This window comes from Triturus cristatus, chromosome 3_2 (assembly GCF_964204655.1).
Source record: "Triturus cristatus chromosome 3_2, aTriCri1.1, whole genome shotgun sequence".
Classification (NCBI taxonomy): domain Eukaryota; kingdom Metazoa; phylum Chordata; class Amphibia; order Caudata; family Salamandridae; genus Triturus; species Triturus cristatus.
In genome coordinates, this window is record NC_140584.1 from 162,303,190 (window position 1) to 162,325,686 (window position 22,497).

At 44.2% G+C, this 22,497-nt stretch overlaps 1 protein-coding gene across 4 annotated transcripts in view; it reads left to right on the forward strand.

Moving 5' to 3' along the window:
• Positions 1–9,431, forward strand: part of MPZL3 (myelin protein zero like 3) — a 47,677-nt gene extending 38,246 nt beyond the window's left edge. For all 4 annotated transcript variants that reach the window (XM_085647413.1, XM_085647415.1, XM_085647414.1 and 1 more), the window contains exon 6: positions 7,470–9,431. In XM_085647413.1, the coding sequence (XP_085503539.1) occupies positions 7,470–7,505 (36 nt within the window). In that variant the 3' untranslated portion in view covers positions 7,506–9,431. The remainder of the gene's footprint in view (positions 1–7,469) is intronic.
• The last annotated feature ends 13,066 nt before the right edge of the window (positions 9,432–22,497 follow it).

Consider the following 22,497-nt stretch of genomic DNA (forward strand, 5'->3'; position numbering starts at 1 on the left):
TGTCCTTATTTAAAGGGGCTATTAAAGAAAGATGCACATGTAGTGCCGGAGTACAGCACTAGCAAAAAATATTTGTGCTGGGTCAGGTCGAACAAAGTGGGTAAGGCTTTGTCTGGGGCTTGTCTGCGGGTGGATAGTCTTGTTACTGCAAGGTAAGGCCACATACTAGCCTGGAGGACAAATTTGCCTTTCGTCTTGTTAAACTAGTCTATGAACATAGCAGGGTGTCACTGTGGAGATGTGTGTACTCAGTTTCACCACAAGCTCTGCTGTGGTTGGGTGTCGGAGCTGGCTGTCCAACTGTCCGCTACAGCGATGATGAATATCGTATGACATGAGGGACTCTGACTTGATTAAAAAAAAAAAAACAAGCATTGGAAATATAATTGACCTTGCACTTGTTTGATTTAGGTTTATTGGCATTGTAAATGGCAATGTCTTTTACCTATGTGATATGGAGTGTTTGTATGTGTAGGTGAATTATATAGGTTGGAAGGGATTAGTTAGTTGTGTGGCTTGGAATTGTGTTGAGTGAATTTGTGCGGTGAAATTATGTGGATAGTAATTATGTGGTATTGGGTGTACTTGAATTATGTGGAGTGGATTGTGTGTTATGGAGTGTAATTAGGTGGAATGGTATATTGTGGAGTGGTATGCAGTGGAGTTTAATTATGTGGTGTGCTGTGTAATGTAACATGATGTGTCATTGTGTGGTGTGGTGTGGAGTGGATATAAGTGGTGTGTTGTGTAATTGTGTTGATTTGTATTATGTGGATTGGTGTCAAATGCTGTGTGGTTTGGAAATGTGTGGAGTTAAATTGTGTGGCTTTGAACAGTATTGCTAGCTTTGTGTTTGAGAGCTATGGCATTGTCATTGTTTTGTCTTTTAGCCATTTGTTATGGAGTGTATTGGATCTGTGTGGATTGTAATTGTTTATTGTGTAATAGTGTGGTTTGGAATTGTGGGGCGTTGAGTGGAGTTGTGTGGAGTAGAATTATGTGCCATGATGTGCAGTGATATTATGTAGATAGAAATTATGTGGAATTGAGTGTATTAGAATAATCTGGAGTGGGATTGTGTGTCGTGGAGTGGCATGAAGTGGAGTGGAATTGTGTGGTGTTAAATTACGTACCACAATGTGGAATTGTGTGTTGTGAATTGGATATATGTGGTATGTAGTGGAATTGTGTTGTGTACTTGAATTGTGTTGTTGAGTGGTATTATGTGGCGTGTAAATATGTTGCATGGTTTTATACCATGGTCTGGTTGAATCATGGTTTTATTGTTACGTTGCAGCATTTAAGTCAATACCTATAATAAACTGCTTAAGTATGCAGATTGCGGTACTGGTCTCCATCCTGAGTAAAAAGACAGTCATAAGAACATACAGCAAATTATGAAAGGAACAAATGGAAAAATAAAGGCTAGAGTATTGATATTCTGTGTGAAATTATGGTATTTCTCCTGTTATCGCACGATTTTCAAAGCAAAACAGATGGCTGCCAGTCGTATGGTTAGTGAAAACTTATGTGCATCAAGTCTCGGCACATGATTTATCACTCACATCACCTTTGAATATATTTTGGAAATACAACCATTTTTCTCTAAACATCAGCTTACAAGCTCTGAAAATGTACACGTTTTCATCTTTGAATAATTGATTTTGTCACACGTTAATTTAAACAAACAGTTCCAATTTAAAGTGCTGGGATGCACACAGGAGAGCTACTCTGTTGGAGAAGTCCTATGTAAAACTGTATAAAGATACAGTATTTTACTGATGGGTAAGCATTCACTTTAGTTCAGTAGCATAACGAAATTTGAGGGGTCTCCCCTGCAAGGTACGTAGAGGGCCCCCCTCCAAGCTCAATCAGGAGCTCTCCGGCCGCATTATTGTGCTGAGGAGGCCCCCTGGAGCTTGGAGGCCCACACCCACACCGTGGGGGGCTGCGGGGGCCTGTGGTACACCCCTGTCACCATCATTATAATTAAAGCAACACTATTTAACCATATAATTATTCCTTAGAAATCATCATCTCGCTAACAAGTCTTTCTTTCTTTCTTTAGAATCTTTATTCGGTGATTAAAAAACACCATAAAAGCACATGTATATACATGGGTAAAAAGTCATTAAACATTAATCGAGATCCTTATACAGAGTTAGTGCAAATAGAGATACCGACATACAGGGTCATAAAAATAGAAAATCCAAAGTCTTTCATTCCTCTCCCCTAGTCATCTTTAATCGGACCGCAACCTTAATAAAATTCATAATGCAGCACAATGTTAGTGGATCAGAGGCTTTTTGCAAAAAGACTAATGCGTCCCTGGCACGTTCCTGTTGGGCTTTTTTTAAAATAATTACAAGAAATCTGCGCCTGGGCATAGAGAAATAGGGACAGAGCAAAACAAAATGGAGGGAATCCTGCGGAGACTTGTTGTCGCAGCCGCAGGGTCCCTTCTGCTCAATTGACGTGGTGAAACCTGCTGGTGAGGCCAACATAAAAGGAAGTAAATTCAGTCTAAAACGGCACATAAGAAATCTATCCTGTGCATTATGCACAAGATACAGATAAGGCTCCATACCCTCCACACTCTTTACCAAATTATGAGCCCTCACCGTCTTTTTAACACCTTCAGCCTCAGCTCTACATTGGGTTTTCCGCTCTAGGAAAATTTCCCCTACTTGTTTCTTGTGCTGGGCTGAAATTGTTGTGGGGTTCGTGAAGAGGTTTCCAAAGCCTAAATCTTCAAGGGTGTTTCTAACATATTTAAGCCAGGGGATGCGCATACAATGGGTCCTATCTAAGCAGTCCAATAAAATTTCTCTGCTTAGATGCGCATCTGGATTAACCCATATTTTTAGCCAGGCCACAATTGGCCTAAGTTTTAACAGGTCATCCAAGTATGGTCTCCCTAGCTCCCTATGAGCTATGATTCCAGCGGTACTTGGTGGTGCCCTCAGGATAGATTTCAGATATTTGTTTTCTTCCTGTTGGATTCTAGTGGTGTTCACAAAGCCCCATACTTCTGCCCCATAGATTACTTTGGAGCATGATACGGAGCCATACAAGTTCATCACCTGTTCCGGGCTCCATCTACCTAGCCTCCTTCCATATCCAGCTATAGCCCTATTAGAGGCAATCATTTTGCTACAACGTTCCGCCACTAGAGAGTTAAACTGCAAAACACCATCAAAGGTTACTCCAAGATAAGCGAACGTTTTGACCTCCTCTAAAGTATGGGTGCCTATTGTATAAGTAAATTTAGAGGAAGGTTTTTTGCCGGCCAGGAGTACATATGATTTGCCCAGGTTGACAGATAGATCCAGTGTACTCATGAACCTAACAAACCCGTCTATCAGGATTTGTAAGCTTTGGGGTGTGCGTGCAAGCAGAACCGCATCATCTGCGTAAAGCAGAACAGGAATATGCCGCGCCCCGACCCTTGGGGAATCTGCCTTTAACCCCAAAAGGAACTGCTCCAGGTTATTGATATAAAGGGAGAACAAAAAAGGGGCAAGAATGCAACCTTGTCTGACTCCACTCTTACAGGGAAAAGAGTCAGACAATCTTCCCTCCCTATTAAATCGAACCTTGGCCGTGGTGTCGCTGTGTAATTCCCTTAATATGGTAATTAAACCACTCTCAATCCCCATGCTTGACATCATATCCCACAGCTTTCCTCTATTGACGTGATCGAATGCTGCTGCCAGATCCATGAATCCCATATAAATGGGTTCATCACTGGCCAGAGTATATTTGGCAGTCAGCATGTAAAGGTTCAGGCATTGGTCACTGGTGGACCTCCCTGTCCTAAACCCGTATTGAGTGTCCGAGAAGGTGTTATTCTCTTCGGTCCACTCAGACAGTCTGTTGAGGATTGCCCTACCCAAAAGTTTAGCCGATACGTCAATCAGGGAAATGGGCCGGTAGCACTTGGGGTCATCCCTATTGCCCTTTTTGAAGATTGGCACGATGATCGCTTTAGACCAGGATGGCGGCAGGCCACAAGTGGTCGCAGTATTTATGACCCTGGTCATCAGCGGGGCCCATAGTTCTATATTACTAAGAAACAGGTCAGGGGGAATTCCATCCGGCCCCGGGGCTTTATTTTTAGTCAGACCCTCCATCCCTGCAGTAATCTCCTTAAGAGTAAATACTACCGAGGGAACCTGACTTGTGGTTACGGGTGACTCTACATGGATACCGGGCTCATGGTTATACAGACCCCTAAAGTGTGTGACCCACTGCTCCGGGAGGATGTTAACCCCTATCTCTGGGGAATCATTTTCTTGAAAGGTCGGTTTATTAATGATTCTCCAAAATCCCGCTAGATCCCTTCTTTCGCCTGCCTCTCTTAAGTCTGCCCAAGCTTCTGCCTGCAGGGCAAGTTTCCTCCTTTTGGTCTCTTTTTTATATTTTTCTCTACATACCTTGATTTTTTGAGGGTCCCTTGGTTTTAGCTTAAGGGAGCATTTCAACTCCCTCAATGCCTTAGAACAATCTTTATCAAACCACCGGGGATTTACCAGATTACGTGTGGGCGCACTGGTCCTAAGTAGGCCATCGACCAGGTTAGCGATCTGGTCAAATGCTTCCAGTACCCTTGGTCCCTGGACTTCTAGGTCTAGACAGTCGTTAATGGCCAGTAGGCCCTTGTCACCCAAAATTTTATAAAACTTTACCCCATCTATTTTGGACCATTTCAGTCTCCTACCTTGATCTGTGACCCTCTCCTCAATTGAGCGGTGGACTCTAGTTCCAGCACCCACCCTATATGAGAGCATCAAAACAAGGGGATTGTGGTCACTGAAACTGCTCCAATCTATCCCTACACTGATTATTTTGTTTATCAGGGATCTCGAGGCCAGAATATAATCTATAATAGATGAGCAACCCCTGCCCTTGAAAGTTGGTAGAAGTGTACCATCCGACTGTGGGTCTATCATATTAATGGTATGCTCTAAGTCGTACTTAAGCCGAAGCAACCTAAGAGCCAACCCAGTAGGCGTATGAGAAAAATGCGGCCCCTTCTCCATTGGGCATTGTGACCAGTCTGTGTTTACCTTGACCAGTGCCGGACAGAGGTGGCAATTAAAGTCTCCCACTAAAAGCAGCCCGTGCGGCGGCCCCTTATTTTGGAATGTTGTTTCTTGTCCCAGCCTATGGTCTAGTTCAGCTAGTAGCGGGATATGGTTGTTTACTATCTCAGTGTTCTAGATGTTAAAAACAGAAAATCTTAACCCCTTTCCAAGGAACCGAACTACCTGAATCCCATGTGAGTTCCAATCTGGGGAGGACCAGGAGCCTGGGAGGTCTAAATCTACGTAGATGGACAAACCGCCCATTGCTCTCCCTGATCTGGATATTCGGGCGGGGACAAAAAAACACTTGTACCCCTGTAGATGGTAATTATTCACCAAGGCCCATGTCTCCTGTACACATATGACTTGAAATTTTCTAATAAAATCAACCCATTCCTTGTTATTAAATTTGCCCGCTATGCCTGCTACATTCCAGGAGATGAATCTCACTCCCTCTCCCCTCCGTCTTGAACCCCCCTGGGGCCTTGATGGTATCTCCTGTATTGACCCTTGCGTAGCCAGCCCATGTCCCCCTCCTATACATTCTATGGCTGTAGCGTTAGGTTCAGCAAACATGGAATTCCCCACACTACTCGGTAGAGTTTGCTGAGCCTGAGAGTTTTGCTCCTCCACCACCTCTACCAAAACGCCCTTATCCATGTAACCCTGGAGGACATTATCTGTTTGTCAATCCACCCCCTCTAGACCGTTCAGGCAATTTAAACCGGTTATAGGTGTACAAGGGTGGTTCTGGTCGGCCAAATAGTGGCCTAGGGTTGAATGCCCAGTGTCTCCCCCTCCTGCCAACCCTCTCCCAGTTGTCATGAATTTGGGGCGGCTGCAATGGGACTGGAATAATGGGGAAAAAGAAAGATACACGAAGGGTTTGGATAGTGGATTCTCTGGATCTATTCTTCCCTTGGCATATGTAGGACACGGTTCCTGTGTCCCTAAAACTCAGCAATATGCAGTCCCCTATAATAGATTTGTATGTTCTCCCCACCCATGGCACCCTTCTTACCATTATGATTTCGTTATTAAGGTGTGTCGGGAGGGGTCTGTTTATGTTTAACCACTTAATAACCCTACTTTTCAGGGCACAAAAATCCTCAGTTTCACCTTCTTCGAGTGGGGGGACACCCGCCATGACTACAGTGAAATCATTAGTCTCTGGGGGTAGGTTAGGTCTGCGTGGTCTCAAGGGAAGCTTCATTAGGGGAGTCGGTGTGGTACTATCTACCGGCTAACAAGTCTTTGCACCACTCTTAAGTCTTGAAAGCCTTAAAAAAAGTTACATGAAACACATCCTACCTCCTGTAGAACATTAGCTCCTACTATGGAGAATGACTTTAAAACTCAACACACACAGTAGTAAAGGTGATTATTTTGGGGTACCTCCAGCTTAAGGTGAGGACCCAGAAGATGACCTGGAAAGGAAAAGCATGCCGTGCGGAATTATTTTGCATATGTCCCATGGTACTAGAACCACCACAGGCTGAGTTATGGGCAAAAATGTGTTTTGAATAAAGGGCCCGCTAAGCTTAATGGGGCGAGTTTCCGTAGTGCAGTGTATATTATAATATCCTCTTCTCCGCTGAGCCAGAGAGACCCCAGTAAAGTTCTCTTGCCTATTTTTTCCTTTCTGCGGCCTTGCTGCTTGTTTCCCTTTTTTTTTTTTTTTTTTTTTTTAAGTGGGCGCACAAGAAAAGCATTTGTTAAGTTGACCAAGAAATGCTTTTTTCGGTAAAAGCGCTCCACTTTCACGTTTAATGTTTGCCGCACCCTTTCTTTACACGAGCCGCATCTAAAGAAAGAAGCGCGGCTGCCATTTTTAAATTAATCTAAGTAAGTGTTGGCAGAGAGCGTGTCCTGTCTGCTGCTGTAGAAAACCATTTAGCAAAATAGTGCTTGGAGGCTGTAATCAAAGCCTACCGGGTAACAACACATGTAACTGGGCGTGTCCTCATGGGAGGTTACAAATTGAGACAAGGCAGTTTCCAAATGACAATCGCGCAAGCCAATGAAAAATATTGGCGGAGAGTGGGCAGAGCTTCAAGTCCATGGCACAATACAGCATGCCTCACAGTGCTCGACCTAAAAACGTGTCCTGTGGGGCAACTCAGTTTCGAGGTTTCAGATCATTAAGAAAGCTTATTTGCTTTATTTATGTTTTTATTAGTCCACTCGCATCCAAAAGGTAGGTAGAGGTGAAAATAGTGAGTTTTGCATTCCAAGCCTACCTTCATGAAGGCTTGTTCTTCTTCTAGGCTGCTATGTGATTCAAACACACTTCATAGTTGTGTGCACAATGAACTTCTGACCGACTGTTGATCCTGTGAGCTTGTGTGTCGTGACCCTCTTCCTTTTTCTCGCCCATTGCAGGATTCTGATGACGAGCAGCATGTCCCAGAGCGCTGATAGCGGATTTTTTTATGACGCTGGACTCTTACCACTGACAGACGTGCCTTTTCTAAAGTTGCCGGGGTGTAGCATTGCCAGCCTGCTTCCTAACTCCTTTCTTGTGGACCCCCCTTTTAGTGACTGAGAAAAGGAAAACTCCATCGTTCCAAGACACTTTTTCTATTTTTATAGGAATATGTATATATTTGTTTACAAATCAGAATATTCGCAAGAGATACAAACATCCTGCTTTAAAGTGTGAGTGTTTGTACATATATATTTATTTAAATGGCCAGCAGAACAAAAAAAAAGCAATGTTGGTGTGTACCAAATGGCTTATTTTATTCCTGACTGCGTTCTCCAGTTCTTGTGGATGTCCAAAGTCAGATGGCTCAAGTCAGTTAGATGCCAGTCATTTGGAAAGCAATCCTGTTCGGTGGTAGTTTGGCATTGGTTCCATTGGATGATATGATTGTGTGAAACCTTTGTGGTTGGATGCCTGATCGGTGGTAGTTTGGCATTGGTTCCATTGGATGATATGATTGTGTGAAACTTTCTGGTTGGATGCTGTGATAGGGTGAAGTCATTGCTTTAGATGCTTAGATACGGTGATGTTTCAAAGTTGGATACTGTGATTGAAAGATGATTTGCCATTAAATGATATGAATTGGTATTTGCTTATTTGATAATGGTGATTAACCAATGCCGCCTCCTTGCCTTACTGATAACTGGATGTCACTTTGTTGTTTTTTTTCTGATTAGGTTTTGCCTTTAGTAGCATGTGACTAGGAATTGGGCCTCTATAGGTTCCAGTGGCCTGGCCACACTTGTATTTGTTTTAACTGATTGGCTGATGCCTCTACGGTGGAACATGAGTGGATGATGCACTCCATTGAATATTAGTAATTTGCCCATGTCACTTTACTGTGTTTTGCTACTTTTTGTCGCTCCGCAACATTGGGTTTATTGCTGCTTGCATGATGCCTCTACATTGGTAACTCATTAGGCAATGCTCCTACGTTGCATATAGACATGGTTAAGGATTCACTTGCAGCTTTGAAAAAGACCGCTCTACGAATGCTGTTGATGTCGCGAAGGCATAGGGCACGCAGCATTCATCTTCCACGACACCCAGCTGCTGTGCATGCTCCACTTTAGGACGTGTACAAACGAGTGGATTGTGGAGTTCGAGCAGCTGTGTGTCCCTTCTGCTCTTCGAGACGATATGTCCTGTGACTGTCACAGTGGAGCTTAGGGGGAGATCTTGGCCAGAGCATAACCTGGCATAAGAAATAGGGGCTTCCTACCATGCTACCGCAGAACAGCATCAATTTAACGCTGAACTGGAATCCCAAAGTAGATGTGTATATATAACCATGTATTTAATGGACAAAAATCATTGCATTAACAAAATGTATTGCTTTATTAAATCTCGACTTTGAACGAAATGTATGCAGTAAATTAGATCCTTGAGACAGACTTTTCTCTTCTAAACTTGCACCTTGGTCTGTTCTGACCCAGAACTGCATATGCTTATGCAGAGGGCAGTCTCCACCCTTCAACCCACATCATTTCTGTGCTGCTGCTGATGTCTGCATTTCTGCACCCTAAAATTGCTGGCACCACCATACCTATGTGGGTGGGAGAAATTAGATGCTTTTTATTGGACCAGCTGAAGACCAAGTACAATACAGCCTTACGCTCACTTAAATTGTGATTCTGTGGTCTGTAATGTGCTACTGGAGCTTGTGGGGAGCGGTGTGGAACGCTCCAGAAACCCGCCTGAGTAACTGATGAAATCCTATTTTATCATTCTTAAAGTTGAAATTTCCTTCTGTTACCATGCCTACCTAAATGTGTTTTTTTTTCAACTGTCCAGGTATGTATGATTATTCTATGCATGTATTAGGAATAAAAGGTGCAAAATGGGTAACCTCACAAAAAGTGGAGCTGGAAATTACATTTTCATTGAGTACACTGCCTCCAAGAAGTGTTGGTTTCCCTGATTCTGAAATCTTATCAAACGTTTCATGATCTATAGGTATGTGGTGCCGCTAGAGGATAGATACAAAATGAGCACTTGCACATTCTTGCTCAACAGAATTTTATGCTACTGATTTGGGTATATACTGCCTTCTGGACAAATGAAAACGTGCTCCCCGTTTACAAAAACTACAAACAGCACTATGCACACACTACCCTTCTGGGTCTCTTGGCGCTGGCCTTATAAATCCTATTTAAATAAACCCGCAGAGCTGGCGCTTTTTCTTGAAAGGCACTAATAAACTGTTTGGTAAGAGGATAATTGAAGACCTAGCACTAATCAAAAACTATCTTTGAAATGGATCCTTGTTGGGCCCATTATTGGGGTCTGGCTTGATAGCGCAGATCTCGGTAAACATAATGTGGCCAACAGAAAAAAGGGCTTTCAGTAGCAGTACTCAGAGGGGATTTGGCTCCGCCCTCATGTTGGCAGCCAGACTACATGTTTCGATTGTGCAGAAGTTGTGTGCTTCCACAGAAAAAAGTGCTTCCCCCTCCATGCAGCTGTGCTTATTTTGTTTATTTATCCATCCGCCTGACCCAGCAGTAGTGTAGCTACCTGAACTTTAGGTGTATATACGTGATGTTGATATGCTGTTTAAGTGTCTTAGAATTCAAAATAATTTACAGTTATTGTTTTTCTCTGGCAGCAGCACAGATGGAAGGAGAACAATCATAAGGAATGTATCCCTTTCATCATTAACATTAAGACTTCAGGGTGCAGTTTTGTGTTTGAGAGCAGTATATGATGCGCAGGGCTACACTAATCAACATGGATTTTTAGGTGTGGCTTGTGACCTTTGAGGCCAACAAATATGAGCTTTCCAGGTACTAATGAGAGGGGGGCAAAGGCTCCACCACATGACGATTCACAGGAACATAGGATTTGATTGGTCAGAATCTTTGCTCTTTCAGTAAGACCAGTTGTATTGCACTTTTTGGATTGTGGCAAATCATGTACTTGATACAACAGGACTCCGTTAATTATGGTGGCATGCCAATGCCAATGGTAATGGTTATTGGCCTGATCTGTTTATTAGGAAATGCTATGATGAAGGCACAGAGACTGAAATGTTGATTGTGAAAAGCATATGCTAAAGTCAATAGGCATTTAAGTGTAGATGCTTATTAGTTTATCCTACAGAGATTCTTAGTTTTTTTAACGGAATTGCACAGATTATCATGGTAGGTAAGAATTTTCTGCTGGTCACCCTATGTGACAAACTATGGATAATGAAGGTTTGCTCTGTGAGAATCCTAGTTTGCCCCCTTAGGAGAAATATTGTTTTGCTTAGCCAACTGTTATTTTGTATACATTTATCACTCTGTTCCTAATGGTTGCTTCGTGGAATAGTTTATACTCAGTGCTGTAGGCCTGATTTGGTTATGGTGGTTGGCTCTAGATCTGATTGATGCACTGGGACATGTTTTGTCCGATGCCATAGGTCTGGTGTGTTTATTATGAAACCTGTTGACAAAGGCAGTTGGCCTAGCTTATTTATTATGAAAAGCATTTGTTAAAGCCAGTAAGACGTTAGCAGTTGGTTGTCATTACATTATTTTACAGGTTATTCTTGTGCAGAATTTTGTTACATGTAATCTCACAAATTACTGTAGTAGGCAAGGGTTTTGTCGTTGGCCATCAACTCTGATAAACCCTGGAGGTTTTCACTGTGATAATTATTGTTAGGCCCTGGCGAGAAGGCTTGTATATTGTTTTGAAAGCTGTGTGTTTCTACATATTTGTAATTCTAACCTCTGTGCGTAATGGTTGCTAGTTTAGCTACACTTGAAAAGGCCCATGTTGGTTATGGTGTAAAGCCAATGGTAAAGACAATAAGCTTCATCTGATCATTGGGAAGAGTCCTGGCAGATTTTATAGGTTTGCTCTGTTTTTATGAAATGTTAAGGCCGAGTCAGGAGACTTGACTTACTTATTATGAAAAGCACATGTTAAAGACAATGGGCTTTTATAGATGGATTGTTATTCAACGGTGTTAAAGCCTGTAAGCATGTATTTTGTTACATGGTATTTCACAAATTACCCTCGCAAGCAGTGCTTCATTTGTAAAAAAAAGAAAAATAAGTGGAAAAAATCCACTTCCGCTTGCACTCCCCATTGCCACTGTTGTTGCTGCCAGTTACAGCAACAACACAACTAATAGCCGTCACACTCCTATAAGTGCGACAATTCCAGCCTCCCAAAGCCAAAAGAATTGGTTTGGTTGCAGGTATTAGTCCTTCATAGTGTATATTTAATAACGATTGTTGTTGTGCTTGTCTCTAAATGTAACAAACAGTGCCACCATGTGGCAGACTGAGTGCCGGAGCATCGGAAACCGCTGGCTCAAATTGAGAACTGCTTGCAGGCAGGGGTTCTAGTGACTCACCAGAACAAACCATGGGGATCGAAGATATCCACTTCAATAATCCTTGTTAGGCCCTCTTTGCAGATACAGTATGTGAGAAGTTGGCCTGGCATATGCTGTCCTCTAGTTATAGGGGACACCTTGCACCAGTCCAATTCGACTCTTATGGTGATAGGTTAAAGACAACCTTTAAAGAAAGCTATCCTAGTGGTAGCTGTGGAGAGCAGCCTTCAGGCTAAGTCTTGAAGGAATGTTAAGCTTATTGTTTTACCATAGATAACCTCTTGAATAACCAAATGAAAGGGTAGTCCACACAGGTGTATATATATAAAATATATGTATTTATTCTAGGAATAACCCCACTAGTCTCTTTATGAGGCTAGAGGTAAAGATACAATTCAAACAAGCATTGATAGTTACAATAAATAGCACTGGAATCACAGGGCCCCAGGGGGGAACCAAACCATATATCAAAAAAGTGGTATAAGAACCACGACAATTCTACAGACAATTCCTAGGGCATTTAGGGTCGCTGGCCCCTTGTGAGACGCGTGCAGTGGCTAAAGCTACTGTCGGGATCTCTATTAAAGCCTATGGAGAATGTCGCGGTTTAATTTTACAAGATTAAAAACACTTCTAGCAGGAGTTCAAGTTCAATACTTTAGAGTTAAGCTTTTGAAGGGCCCACACCCACGAGAGTACCGAGGTACCACTGTTACCTGCCCCAGGGAAGCCGGGTGCATAGGTCGTTTTCGATGTCGGGTCGCAGGCTGATTTTCAATGGCAAAACGTGAAGAACTGCTGCTAGCAAGAAGCGTTGTCGATGTTGTGAAGAATGAAAATGTAGATCTTGAAGAGAAGGACCTGAAAGCAGAGGGGACAGAGTCTGGGTCACGGCACAGTGACCAGGGGGCTCAGGAGAAGGAGCCCTTCAATGTTGGGTGCTTCCAGGTAGAAGAGGTGTAGCTTAGATCGTCAGCCACGGGGTCCAGGAGGCGTCAAGGAAGGCCAGCTTCTGGAGGGCGACTGTCCCACGAAGGATGAGGGTCGCTGCGGTGTTGGTGTTCGGATTGGATCCACTAAGCCTTGGCAACCGCAACCCACGCAAGAAACACAAAACTGCTACTGGTGCAGACCCGCGAGGTCTCCAGCGAGGAGACTGAAGAGCAGGCCTGGAGCAAACAGGGGAACTCTTGGAATCGAAGATTGACCCCTGCTAGGGCCCACCAGTCGAGAGACAAGGGACCGCAGGAGGCAGCAATTTGGCATGCGTAAAGATGTGCCCACGGGTCGCCGGAGCGGGCTAGGGCGGTTATCTTTGGCACAGATGATGCTGAGAGTTTGGCTCAATAATGGGCCAAAGCACAACTTCCCCACTCGTCGGGGTCGGGTGCTGTGCAAGAGGTGGCCAGTGTCCTGGGGTATTGGGGATCTCGGCACTCACGGGGTCCATGGTGCTGAGCTTTGCTGTGCACACTCACTGGCCTCTGGGATGCTTGGAAACCCACCTCAAGGTAGGAAAGAGTCGTCGATGTCCATAGGAGCAGCGAGGTTCCAACCGGGTCACTTGCAGTGTTTCAGGTACCTGCCAAGCAGGGGGGTAACTCCTTTACCCCAAGGGAGATTTCTTCATTCAGCTGTGCGGCAGCAAGTCGAAGTTCAAGTCTGTGAAGTTCAAGAATAATCTGAGGCCCCTGTATTCGCCTTTATCCAAAGATTAGGGGAGTGTCCAGATCAGAGCCCACCAATGAGAGTTCAGGCGGGAAAGGGTGGCTACACCCTCTCCCCTATGTGTGGTTTCTCGCCTGGGCAGGGGACAGTATGCCCCTGAACTGGTTTGAGGCGGTGTATGCAGAAGTAGGCACTGGAGAAGCCTACGTGCAAGTCTGAAAGGCATCCTATGGTGCACCTACCCAGTTCCAATCCACATAGTCTGTCGGGGGGGGGGGGAGCACCTCCCTGCAACAGGATCCCTATTGTCCAGCTGCCGTGGCTGGAGTTCTGCCCAGCAACAGGCAGCCAGAGTCGTGTGGGTGGCGGGTAGCATCCATTTTGTTCTACGTGTGCACTCCAAATCAGACCTTGTGGAGTCGCTGCAGTATAGTCGAAGGCAAGGAAATAACGTTCTGTGCAATAGCTGCTTTATTTGGCAACAAGATGACTCCGTCTAGAGAGTTAGTTAAGTCAACAGGAAATCTTAGTTCCACCTCACCCCGCCTCTAAATACCTACAATTGCCCTAACTCATCTGTTTTTTTTTTTTATGACCACATTTCTCACTTAGCGACCCAAGGCGTGAATCCTGGCTCAATTCAGGGTGAGGACTGGACACATTTTGATGGCAGAAAGAAAGTACTCCTCGAGCATCGGTTCTCAATGGATAAAATGCCAGGTTCAGGCATAGGAAATCTTGGGATTAGCAGCCCAACCTTAATGTGTACCTCAGAATACTGGTCAAGGTGGAAACATGACATACTAAACAGAGGTACTGACCTGTGGCTAACAACTCACATTCCAGCCTCAGCAACTTTAATCCCTTGATGACAGTATTAGTTTCCACTTTATCCCATGCCAGGACTCAACCTGGACGGAGGCAACAGAGGTAAACTGGAAGTCAGCTAAAATAGCAAAGTCAGGGTCAAGGCCAAGACAGTCTTTGAGAAATGGGGTATCGGAGTCAGTATAAAGGAAACATAAACTGAAAAATTTCCAGTCATTCTATCTAATATCAAAAGTCCTTCTTGAAGACTGCCTAGGTACTTCCAGCAATCTATTTTAAAAGGATGCCTTGGACACTTGACCACGCTATCAGTCAGCAATAGTGTGGTTCTGGTTACTCTCCGCAAATATACTGAGCAAGAATATAAGGTCACTCCTTTTATTGAGTAAGAGAAGTTAACAGATTGGAGCTGTTCCCTGCAGTTTTGGGCTCCAGGCCCAGCTGGAAATCCTATCCAGCTCAAAGCACTTCAAGCTACTCACTTAGGTTCTACCCTATAGCTGTTCACAATTTTCCTCTGAAATGTTGCAAGTCTGCATAAAATCCTTCAAAACCCAGATGCGCCTCTTTTCTGACTCGCTGAGACATCACCTGCCTCCAGCTAACCTGGTCCACACAACTAGTCTACCTTGATAACTTTCAAGAATATTTTAAGCCTGTGATCCCCAGCAGTGGACATGGGAGGATATCTGAAGGCCCAGCGCTCGCTCGCTCACTCACTCACTCGCTCGCTGTGGCCAATCTAAGGTTAATTTACAATAAACTTCCATCTCTTTATACTTCTACTCCTCTTTCCACATATCCTCCAAAATATCCATCTCTTAGAATATTCTGTGATGTATCACAGCTCTCCTGTCCTCTTAGTCATTGCTGAACTTCTCAGTGGGGCTCAATAAACGTACCTGATTATTTCTATGAGCTCATGCAATGTTAAGTTTAGTTACACATCTAAAAAGAAAAAGGGGAAATTCCAAACTGTCCATCTTTTTCTCATTAGCATTGGGATTCAAGTGACTGTACAGGAGTTCTTCTGACAAGATTTGATCACAATTTCAGAAACAATATTCAAAGTGACCCTGATAATATAAAAGACTACTGAGAATGCTACTGGTAATACCATAAATAAGGGAAATGTATTGATATGTAATACTCTCAGTTACTGATGCAGGCAAATGGGCGCTGACAGAATTTACCTTAACATTAGTATACTCCTATATCATCTTGAAAAACATCTTAGAAGAAAAATCTTTTCCTTAGTGTCTTTGCATAAAACTTTTTTTTTTTTAATGCTTTTTTAATGTAACTGTATTGGCATTTAGGAATCACATAGACCTCATTTTTATAGGAGTCCACCAAAGGGAGATCAAAGCTCACCATTCTGTCCCTCCCCCTGCAACTTTAAAAGAAGCTATGTGGCATCATCCACAAGTCGCAGGTCATCCCCTGGGAAGAGAGAAGGGGAGGGTGACAACATATCAATCTTGTGTAGATAAGTTTTCCAATTCCCCAAAAGAGGAAAAAGATAACATTACATAGGATCTCCTGTGATGGTAATTTACAAAACTCTTCATTCTGTCCATGGAGTCCCATGCCAACTTTTAGCATAAGTCCCCCATCCCCCCAACCCCCTCCCCCCCCCCCTCCTGTGTCAGGTTATCATATCTATAAAAGATGGTAAAATATTCTAGTTTGTCTCAGGCCACCCAGTGTGCTCTCGGTTATCGCCTCTTAACTATCGATCCCCAGTCAATTCTCCTGGACCAACTGTGTTCCAATCCCCCACTGCAGCATCCTGCATCACTGGGGTCTGTGGGTCCCTCAATTCAGAGGCAGCATGTAGGACTGTGCCTAGAGATCATCGTTAAGCTTTTCATCCTTCCATACAAATTTAATTCATACCATTTCCGCAGTTGCCCATTAACACGTCTCTTACCTATTCCTCTGCTCGTGGGGGCAGAGGTCGAACCCACCCTATAACAATGCGTCTCTACTAGCACTAATTCCAGGAGAACAAATCATCTACTTAGTTTCTTGTTTTTTAGGGCAGGGAGTCAACCCAGCAACACCTGTCGTATCTCCATGGGAGTTGCCCATCCCGTGGCCCCTTGGAGGCGTGCGAGCACACCTTCCCAATGAGATAGTAGTGCCGGACAAGCCCAAGTTATATGGGAAAAGTCAGCTGCCCGTGACCCACATCTTTTATATTCCTCAAACCAGGCTCCCGCTCTTGTGCGAAACTGAACAAAGGACATGGGAGTATCCTCCCCACTGCCCAGCCCCTCTTCTGGGAGGGACCCCTGAATCGTCCTAACCCTTTCCATAGGGTACTTAAGGGCTTACCTGTGGGCGGCTCTTCAGATTCGTTGTGGGACAAGATTCAGATCCGAAACCACTTCATCCTCCTCCATCTAAGCTCTTTGGACTTTGTTGGACTTCGCTGTGGGAGCAGAGACTGCACCGGGAAGACTCCTGCTGCTCCTGGTCACGTTGTCCTTCCAGTCTTCTGTGTCATCTGTGCCTTTGCTCCATACAGGTTCTTCTCCAGGCCTGTGGGCATCCAAGACACCAGAAGGAATCTGCCTTGGAATGAAGGAGTCACTCCATGCATCTGCCGGCATGAAGCTTATCGGTCTGCTATTCCTGAGCTCCCATGGACTCTGAAAGGTTCAGCAACACAGGTGGTGGTTCTGCAACTCCCTCAAGGCCTGCACTGTTTTCACAGCAAGTTTGAAGCCAGTATCCCTCGTCGGAACTGCTGGAGCATTACACCTGTGCAGTGTGTCGACTTGCTGTTGCCAAGGCATGTTGATTCTCTTCTTCAGAGATCTTGGTGCTCCAAGAAGCTCCAGCATCTATTAATACTAAGATCTTCGTCCTCACCGCATCCTCTGCAACGTGAGCCTGCATCATTGGTAGGCTGCTCAAGGTCCTCTAGCGAATCCTGTGCCTTCAACCCGTGGGTCTTCTAGAGGGTCTTCTTTGGCTCCAGTGGTCCCCCCCCCCCCCCCCCATGTTTTCATGGGGCCTACTCTGACTTACCAGACCTTGGTTGAGTCCCCTAGAACCTGCTGGTCCCGACACTGCACCTTTTTTGTCTGCCATGTTTGTTACTACTGCCAAGGCTTGCCGGTGCTCCTGCCAGACACCGACCCTATCCGACGTGGGACAGCTCGTGAACGGCTCCTAGTCTTCCACAGTGTCGCCTGATCCACACAGCTACATCGCCAAAGTCACCGTCAACTCTCTTGCATCTTTCAACATTGATGGGCATTCATCTTCCGTGCCTCCTGGTCCCTACTGAGTGGCGTAGACTCTGTCCCCTCTGCTTGCAGGTACCTCTCTCCCTGAATCCATCCTTGGATTCCACCGGACTCTTTCACCTTCTTCGCCAGCAGCATCTTTACTGACGTCCTCCATTGTGGTCTACAGTGGTTTCCGACGTTACTTCGCACCTATGCACCCAGCTTCCCTGGTGTAGGTATCCTGGTTCCTGGGCTATCCATGGGTGGGGTGACTCTCCAACCTTCCATCTTCCACTGGGTTTCTTCAGGGTCTTCTGGGAAGGGTCCTTCTTGAAAGTGCAACTGCAACTTACCCATTGACTTATTGTGCACGTGTTGTGTTTCCACTCTGTCTCCGTGGGGTTCCTGGGTTCTTACCTTGGGTGGTTCTTTGGGTCCCTGGCTCTTCTAAGTCTTCTGGGGCCAGTCTCGACTCAAGTTGTGGGTCGCATTACACTTTATTAGTATATGGTTTGGTCTCCCCTGGAGACCACTGTGTATTTGTGCTAGTTACATGTTCTATTACTGAAGTATTGTGTGTACTGTGATTATATCTCCTGGGAGGAGTTATTGAAATGTGTTGGTGAGTGGTTATAATAAATACATATTTTTATAACTACAGTGTGTGGTTCTTTTTCACATAACCTAAACTGTATGATTAGTTCTGGTAAAACAAGCTGCTTCACACACCTTCTGGACTAAGCCTGAAGGCTGCTGCTTTCCACAGCTACCACTTAGAGAGCTTTCTAAGGTTGTCTAAGACCACTACAATCACCATAAGGGTTGTCTGGATTAGTGCAAGGTGCTTGACTTAAATAAGTATACACCATATACTATGCCAGCCTCCTACATGTACTCTTGAGTCATTTACCACAGGGTTTGGACTTACCTCAGTTCGACTCCGTGTCGCTTCTTCGGTTTGAAGCACTTGCTGACTGAGGTACCTGGTTGCTCTAGTCACCACCTCTGCTCCTTTTGTTTTTGGTTGATCTAGCGTTTGACGTTGTGAATCAGTGGTTGTTGTCACCACTTCTTTCTCATGATGTCTCAGTCGCTGAGTATGGGAGGTGTGCTCCCAATTTGGCTGTCCACATTTTTTGACCAGTATCACTTCGAAGGTAGGACATAAGTGAGGTTCCAGGCACAACTTTCTGATGTGCTTTCTCACAGAGACGCCGTCCCCAGGACTAGGGTCATGGCCTGAACGTATTTTGGGAGGGCAGTTGCAGCTTCAACCTGAGGAGAGACAGATCACCCCACATCAGCCAGTCCTTTTCAGTAGTCAAGTCCATGTCATCTGAAATATTTTTAAGTGCATTAGTAGGCACAGCAGGCAGTCTCACAGCCCACCCCATGAGAATTTAATGGGATGACAATCCTGTTCAGGAGAACTCCAAAGACTCATCGATACGAAGGGCAAAGTACCTGGCTTCTTCAGAGAGGTAGAGACACACACCTTAGCCAGGTGGGGCGTCAAAGTCCCATTCACTTGTTCAATGATTCCAGAAGCTTTAGGTTGATAGCTACAGTGCAGTTGCTGTTCAACGTGTAAGGCTACACACAACATTCTTATAATATAATTGTTAAAATATGTTCCACGGTCTGACTCGAGGAACCGGTAATCTGAACCAGGGGATTAATTCTTGCAGTAGCCGCTTAGTTACGGTGTGACTGTCATTTCTTCCAGTGGGGTAATCACCAAACCGCCTAAAGGAAGAAAATACACACCACAACCAGGAATATTGCACCAAAGGCATCTCAATAAAATCACACCCCATTCTTTAAAGGGACCTCCTGACCTTCCTATGTGGCTCATTGTAACTGCGGTTCTCCTCCCAACATTGAATTGCTGGCATGCAACATTAAGGTAAAGATTCTCAGTCATCACTCTGAAGCAGGGATTAAACCAGTTCTGTCTGAACAACCTCAACATAGCATCCCTCCCTATATGTGATGGACCATGGAAATGTCTAAGCATTGATGACAAGATCTGGTATCCCAGTTCTCCCATTAGAAGAAACCCACACCTCCTCTTCATTGTTTATACAGTCTGCTCTGACCCAACCTTGCTGTTCAATCTCTGGATCTTCCTGCAATCTCTTGACTTTCTCCCACGTATTTGCAACAGTACGCTAATGAGGATCTCGTTTTCGGATTCATTTGAATATTCTCCATTGAATTTATAAGACACATTTACATATTACTGAGCAATCTAATCAGCATACTGGTTTCCAGCTGTAACACAATCATTGTGCTCCTGTGTATTTTTCCACTCCAGTTTCCAAAGGCGTTTTCAGTGCTTCTAACAATCTCATGACATAATTCTGGTTCCTAATCAAAGACCCATAAAGTGCTCATAAACTCTTTGTGACCACAACTGTCCAAAGTCATGGATGACATCAAAGCCATAATGACCATCAGGGTAAATTGTAACTTTCAATTGGTCTGCGACACAGCAAGCACTAGTAACAGCGACCAACTTAGCCACTTGGGCAGAGGTTATGTCACAGAGCCAGGAGATTTCCATCACACCTTCTAAGGCATAGACAGCTCAAGTAGCTCTCAAATTTCCACCTTCGTCTCAAGCATGAACCATCCACTAACAATAGATAATTGGGCTCTTAAAGTAGGTTCATCTTTAATATCCAGTCTTTGCTTGGTGCATAGTCCAGTTACATTGAGATAGTCAAGCTCCTCACCCCTCCACCCCATCAATTTCTGGAAATGGAAATAACCTGGAATGGTTCCAGCTCCAACATCTACTTAACGTTGTTATTGGCCCCTAGCATGATCTGGTCATACTTTGTAAGGCGATTACTGGTCAAGTTGTATCTCTAAGTACCAGTGAGGAGCTCTTCCACTGAGTTGGGGGGGGAACCTTCACTCTAAGAAGATAGCCCATGACCATGTTCTCCGTCTGCTCAGTGTTGACACCTACTACAGACACAGCCTTTAGGTAATCCGGAAGCCCTGTGGCTACTGGATGAAGTGTCTGGAAAAATAGGCAACTGTCCTCCAAGAACCACCATGCATTTGTGGAAGCACCAAGAGAGCACCCTTCCCTCTCACTGAAAAACAAGGTGAATTCCTTGCTTGACAATCTCAGGGGCACGGCAAACATTTACTCATCTCTAAGAAGGCGTTCATGCTGTTGCTGGCTGATGTTACTGGATCAGATACATACTTGTATGTCAACCTCTGTAGAGGCTTTGCCACTAGGAAAAAATTGTATATCGACTGATGACAGTAGTGGAAGGGTTCATTCTCAAAATGGCAGAGGTTCTATCTCGTGACACCTTTCTTGCTACTTTCTCAAAATGATGTCCAAGACACAAGACTTCTTTTTGGCAATACTGCAATTTAATTGGTGGACACTTAATGTCCATTTTCAGCCAGATGATTTAACAGAGCAATAGTGTTTTGCATGCCTCTTGTGACGTTGATGCCACCAGCAGGTCTTCAATATACTGAGAAAGGACTGACTTACACAGTAGCTTCAAAGTCTCCAGATTCTTTTTCAAGATCAGGTTGAAAATCAAGGGACTCTGTATACCCTTGTGAAACTCGACACCATGCCAAAATTCTGTTATGGGACCAAAACTGACTCTTCGTGCAGTGGGATGAAGAAGAACACTTGGCACAAATTGATAGCTGTGAACTTATGTGCTTTACAGGGAATCTGAAACAGTATCACAGCAGGATTCGGTACCACAGGTCAACATGGGACAACATGGTATTAATCTTTCTAAGGTCCTGCACAATGAAATACTTGCTGCTAGGCTTCTTTGGGCCCATTATAGGAGAATTACATGGACGCAACAAAATCTCTTTCAGAACTCCTTGCTGTATCATAGACTCAATCACGGAGGCGATTTCTCTACCATCTCTGGTGAAAGATTTGGGCATATTAGTATTTGGTTTAACAGTGATTCAGACAGGTTCTACACCTTTTATGGTCCAATAGCGTTGTCTGAGAACCCCCAGATTTCTTGTTTTACTGCATCCTTCAGATCAGTAGGCAAATCATCAATAGTCATCATGGGGAATAACCCAAAAGCTGTCCCCTTTTTTTGCTATTTTGAAATCCACATCTTCATCATGGGTCTTGAACGCTACACCCTCTAGTGTACAATAAATTATGCAATTTAACTTGCATAATAAGTCTCAGCCAAACAGGTTGACTGGACTTGAATTGCATACCACAATTTGATTCTGATGGGAAGCTAACCTTGTACTGCAGTTGCCGTCTGTGAAAAGGGAAGCTTGTTTTGATTCTGCCATGCTGTGCCTGTTCTGCAAAGAAGGGAAGCTTGCAGTGCTAATGACAAAGCTATAGTTGAAATGGGAGGGAAGTATTGTCATACCCAGGATTTCCCCTTAGCCCCAAAAGGGAGCATACAGTTTACGTAGGAAAAAAGAAAGGGCAAGTGTTTTACTCTCTGCCTAGCTAGTTATGCTCCGTCAGACTTTGAGAGTTAGGAGTCGTACATACCTGTCTGAGAATCTCTTATTTGCAGGTGATGAAAAAATGAAGGCCCATTCTTTCACCCCAAATCAGTAAGCACTGGTTTGTATTTCACTATTGTACGACTATTTCTCTTGAAATATTTGTCTACAAATCCTTTCTATCAGAATGATCAGGTCATAATTATTATAAACAACTCAGCAGATGATATGTAAATCAAGCTGAATATTAGTTAGACACCAGTCACGTTTCATCACACATCCTGATAGTCTGTTGCCTACCCGGCGTCTATATATGTCCAGTCATTCATCTTATATGGGTGTATTAGTGTACAAAGCCTAATAAATTATGTC